At 33.7% G+C, this 5375-nt stretch overlaps 1 protein-coding gene across 1 annotated transcript in view; it reads left to right on the forward strand.

Moving 5' to 3' along the window:
- The window catches only part of BDP1 (B double prime 1, subunit of RNA polymerase III transcription initiation factor IIIB), a 217727-nt gene extending 214591 nt beyond the window's left edge, over window positions 1-3136 (forward strand). Inside the window, exon 41 of the mRNA XM_007943362.1 lies at window positions 3005-3136. Coding sequence (XP_007941553.1) covers window positions 3005-3136 — 132 coding nt within the window. The remainder of the gene's footprint in view (window positions 1-3004) is intronic.
- Window positions 3137-5375: the final 2239 nt, after the last annotated feature.

Below are 5375 nucleotides of genomic sequence, written 5' to 3' on the forward strand. Positions count from 1 at the left end.
TATTGATGGGTTTTGTTTTCTTATCCAGTCTGCAACTCTTTGAGTTCTCTTTGTCTCTTGAGTGGTGTGTTTAATCCATTAACATTCAGTGTAATTATTGACAAGTATGAACTGATTGCTGTCATATTGTTACGTGTAATTTCATGATGTCCTTGGTTTCTTTATTCCATATTATTTTCTGTGCTGAGCTCATTATATTTATGAATAGTGTTATCATTTCCTTGTTGCTGTTGTTTTAGTATTTGCTGAATACTTGTGTTTGTCCTCTTTTTTATTATGATGTGAGGGTTTAACATTTTTCTTTGAGGTTACCCTGTGATTTATAATTTTCTCCCTGAGTTTGGAATAGTCCATTCTATCTTGCAACTTTCTTGACTTCCTCACCATTTAGAAGTTTGTAACTACACAGTAATTTCCCTCTTTTTTGTTTGTAGTTGTCCTCATTTGCCAGTTGAAGTCTCTGGTTCCCTGTTTACAAACTTGTAAGCTCATTTTACTTTGGATATGTCCATAGCGGTGGATTCTGGGTTATGTCATGTTGTATATTATTGGTCGGTTGTTTTTGTTATTTTTGGTTCTCTGTTCAAATGACTCCCTTTAGCATGTCTTGTAAGGTTGGTGTGGTTTTAACAAATTCCCTTAGTTTCTGCTTCTCTGGAAATCTCCTAATTTCACCATCATTATTGAAGGACAGTTTTGCCGGGTAGTTAATTCTTGGTTGAAAATTTTTCCTTTCATCCCATTTACCACCCCATTGCCTTCTTGCTTGCATGGTTTCTGCTGAAAAATCAGAGCTTATTCTTACTGGTTGTCCTTTATAAGTAAATTTTTGTTTTTCCTGTGCTGCTTTCAGGATTCTGTCTTTGTCTTTGGTTTTTATGAGTTTGATGATGATATATATGTCTTGGTAATTTTCTTTTGGGATCTATCCTGTTTGGGATTTGTTGGACTTCCTGGATGTATATATTCTTATCTTTCATCATATCAGGGAAGTTCTCTTCCAAGAAATCTTGGACAATTTTCTCAGTGGTTTTATTTTTCTTTTCCTGTTCTGGAATTCCAATGACATGTAGCTTATTCCATTTGATGGTATCCCACATTATACTTAGGCTTTCTTCATTTTGTTTTGATCTTTTTTCTCATTGACCCCTTTCCAAAGAAGTATTCATGTATATGTCTTCAATCTCATTAATTCTGTCTTCCATTGCATCAATTCTACTCCTTTGCCCTTTCAATGTGTTATCTATTTCTGACAATTTAGTATTAATCTTCCAGATTTCTGTCTGTAGATTTTGTATCATTTCCAGTTTTTCATTTATTTTATCATTTTGTTCTTGTATTTTCTTTCAAAATTCTTTTATGGATTTCTCTGTGTTTTCCTTGATCTGTCTCTCAATCCTTTGAAGAAATCTAAATATAATTCTTTTTAATGCCTTATCAGGGAGTTCCAATGCTGTTTCTTCCTCAGGGATGTGTTCTGGGTCTGTATCCTGATTCCTTGTTTCTACCACTTTATCTTACTTCTTCATGTGGACTGTGATGGTCTGTTGTCTCTGAGACATTGTGACATTGTTGTATTTAGATCTCTGTTAATTGTTTGTGAAGAGCAGCTATGGGTGAGTCAGGCTATTCTTGGTGGTTGTTTATCGTAGGCCTGTTGGTGGAGAAGGAGGTGGTGACTCTCACTCAGTAAGTGAAGCTACAGGAGATGTGGGTGTATTAGTGTTGTATGGGGACTTTTGCTGTCTCCCACTCAGTTAGACAAAAATAACAATTGAATAACCAACCATCAAATAATAAATGCAAATGGACAAAAAACAGCGTGTAATTACACAGGAACAGTAACCACAAAAGAGAAAAGGGGGAAAAAGACAGCACAATATCTGGGGAGAGGGTTATAAGAGAAAAAAGTAGGGAAGGGGAAGAATGAAGAAAAAAATGGGAAAAACACAAAAAGAAAAATGAATGGGATTACCTACAAAAAAGAAAAAGAAAAGAAAAACAAATGGAACCAGGGACACAGAAAAGAAAGAAAGCTGAAAACTAGAACCTGGGAAGGAAAGAATAAAAAATGATAATGAAAAGGACAAAAGTAATAATAATGGTAGTAGTTTTAATAGAGACTAAAACTAACAAAAAAAAAAGGAAAAAGGAAAAAAAAAATCTGGATAGGTTGGGACAGGGCACCTAGACTCCGTTGAAGCACAAAGAGTGGGATGGAATTCCTGCCAGCCTAGAAGGAAGGTGGGAATGAGGGATGGCCGCACCTCCATTCACCAAGAGAGGGTGTGAGATATAAGAGTAAGAAGGGGAATGTCACACCTTTCCAGTAGTCCTTGTTTCCGGGATGTCTGGAACAGAGCCTGTTAAGAACAGAGCCTGTTCTTAAGTCCCTGGAATCTGGGAGAATGCTGTCGCTTTAAATAGCCAAAATGGTCAAGCTGCTTGTAAACATTCAAAATGACTGTGCCCTGCGGACAGACAGAAGTCCACAGCTCAGCCTGCCTTTCTTTTTGCTGCTTCCCCTTTTTATTCCCCAGTCACCAGTGCAGTCCTCCATGTAGTCCCCTGGCTATCAGGGCCGGAATTTTAGGTTAATCCTTAGGTCCTACCACTACTAAGTCCTACCACTATTCGGCAATATCCAAGCCATCTGTGCTGTCAGGATCACTGCCAGACTGCAGTTCTGTATGTCTCCTTTTTTGGTATTTAATGCAAATTCTTCTGCTAGTTGGAGTTTAGGCCCCTTCTGTATCCTTCCCTTCAAAGCTCAGGGGTCCAGGATTATCTTCTGTATCTGTGTTCATTGGTTACCCTTTTCTTTGTTGAAGAGGGTCTGTGCAGTCTTTCTGCCTATTTTGCCATCTTACCAGAACTCTAGTATGAACATTTTTAAAGTTCTTAGTATTTGTTATATTGCTTTTCAGATAATTTATGCCATTTTAGATTATCAATAGCAGTGCATCAGTGTTATATTGCAGACTTATTTTTATTACCTTTTTAGGTTCCTTGTGATCTGCCCTTACTGAAAGAAGAATGCAAAAGTAGCCAAAACCAGACATCTGAAGAGGAGCTAACCACCATCTCTGAATATTTCTTTAATGATATATTTATTGAAGTGGATGAAACAGAATAAAACAGCTTTTTTTTCAAGCCTGGAATTCCAGAGTTAATCCCATCAACCCAGCAGTATTTAGAAAGGAACATCGCTATCTATTTTTATACAGGTTGATTTTGAATTTAATGAGCTTGGTTTTGAAGCTTTTATAATCAGTGGGAAACATTGCTGATTGATTCATTTCTTTCATTCTGATTAATTCTGCATTTTAGAAATGCCAAGCATTTAAGACTGCTTCTCAGACAAATCATACTTCTTGTTTACATTTTGACTTGTTCTGTGCTGAGCACACATGGACATTTTAGGATGTTGTGGATAAATGTCTCTTTGTATAAATCACAGTACTGATGTATTTGGAGGTTGATTGTATTTAACATTTACCAAACTTCTTTTTGTAAAGAATTTTTTTTTTAATGATGAAGGCCTTTTCAGTTGCCTCTAAGTATATGAAAGTAAATTGTGAAACTCCACTTTAGTATGGTAAATGCTAAAAATTTTTCTATTATCAACTATTTGACTGACTGAAAAATATGTATTTTTATAATTCACATTGATGTAACATTTGTCCTAATTGAAGAACTAGTATTTAAACTTATTATTTATACAGAGGAAACATCAAAGAGCTTATTTATTTTTAAATTTTTTTTATTTAAAAAGATATCCAGTTTTAATTATTTTCATCTCTCAGATTGTTGGTAAAAAGGCATTAACAAATTTATGTTTGTCTCCTTTCCATCTTTAAATTTAAGGATATTTTAAGTGATGTAACTATAAGTGTATCATAGTGTATGTGTTTTGAACACTTTTTGCTCATAGTTTAGTATATAGACTTTGTGAATTTTTTGTTTTTTCTGTTTTGTGGGTAATCTCAGGATTTGCATGGGGGGAAGTAGAACCTTAACTTCCTGTATGAGACAAATTCCCATACAAAATTCTTTCTTATACACATATATTCCATCTTTGAAAAAACTAATTTCTTGATAATTTTCCACATTAAATTCTGCACAGAGAATTCTTAGGTCTTTAAGCACAGAACTTATTTGTGATGTTGAAAACAAAATAACAGGTCTTGCTAAAATTGGTGATTATTATCGATATGAATTTACTGGTTATTTTTAATTTAAAGATTTGAGATGTAACTCTAGTATCTTCCCCAGCAAATTTTTAGTGGTTCAAAGTAAAGTTCTAAATGGGTGTTCTTTTTTCTCATTTTATTTGAAAAACTTCTGGGTTCATAATCCATTACATCAGTTGGAAACTGTCTGCAAAATATTTTTGGTTTCTGGGCCATGTGGTAACTGTGGCAATTACTCAGCCTTGCCATTGTAATGTAAAAGCTGCAATAGACAGTTCTTAAACAAATGGCCATGCCTGGATTTGACCCCAAGTTTGCCGACATCAGCATTAGACAGTAATTATCTTAATTTATGGTGCTGAAGTCTATGAGTTATCATTGAAGTCATTGTATTGATTGTATTTTGAAATGATTAGTATTTCATTTGAAAAGATATTTTAAAGTCCAGATAATTGTGTTTGTATATTAAAAAGTGGCCAATATTCAAGTTCATTAGGAAAGTAGGATATGGCTCAGCAACTTATAACAGTAATGCTAATTTATTAAAATTATTACATTTAGAGCATTTCTTATTCATTGTCTTATAGTGAAATTTACAGTTTAACATTTTGGTCCCAAAAATGGATCTATAAATCTGAGTGGAAATTCTCTATAGGTATTCATTTATTTATTTCATGCGATTAATATATCCCCCAAAATTGTGATAGTAAGTCACATTGCTAAAAAAAATACTCTGTTTTATAATTAAAAAATCTCATTCTGGGAAAGTTGATTTCTCTTTATTAGTGTCAGTTTGAATGTTAGATTGCCACAATTAAACTATTATTTTATCCTTTGTGTAATATTTATTTTTTAACTTTGTTAATATCTGTCACTTGTTCAGCTATAATACATATTGTGGACAGTGTCATTTCTTACTGTATAATGAATAATTTTATCTTTGTGTCAGAGAATCAAGTCAACAAGCTAAATTATCCTACTGTTATATCCTTAAAACTAATCTTGCAAAAAGAGAAACTTAATCAGTGTATTTACTTTACAAGGTGGAAAGACTGTTCACACCTTGGTTAAATCAGATTAATATAAAGATGTTGCAGAGAATTTGTATTTTGTAAATCTTAAAGGAGATATGATTAAAGATCTTTATCTTTTCTTGACTTTTCCTCCTGGACTCTTAGCTTC

The sequence above is a fragment of the Orycteropus afer genome, unplaced genomic scaffold, assembly GCF_000298275.1.
Source record: "Orycteropus afer afer isolate SDZICR_OR568_19922 unplaced genomic scaffold, OryAfe1.0 scaffold00104, whole genome shotgun sequence".
NCBI classification, from domain to species: Eukaryota; Metazoa; Chordata; class Mammalia; order Tubulidentata; family Orycteropodidae; genus Orycteropus; species Orycteropus afer.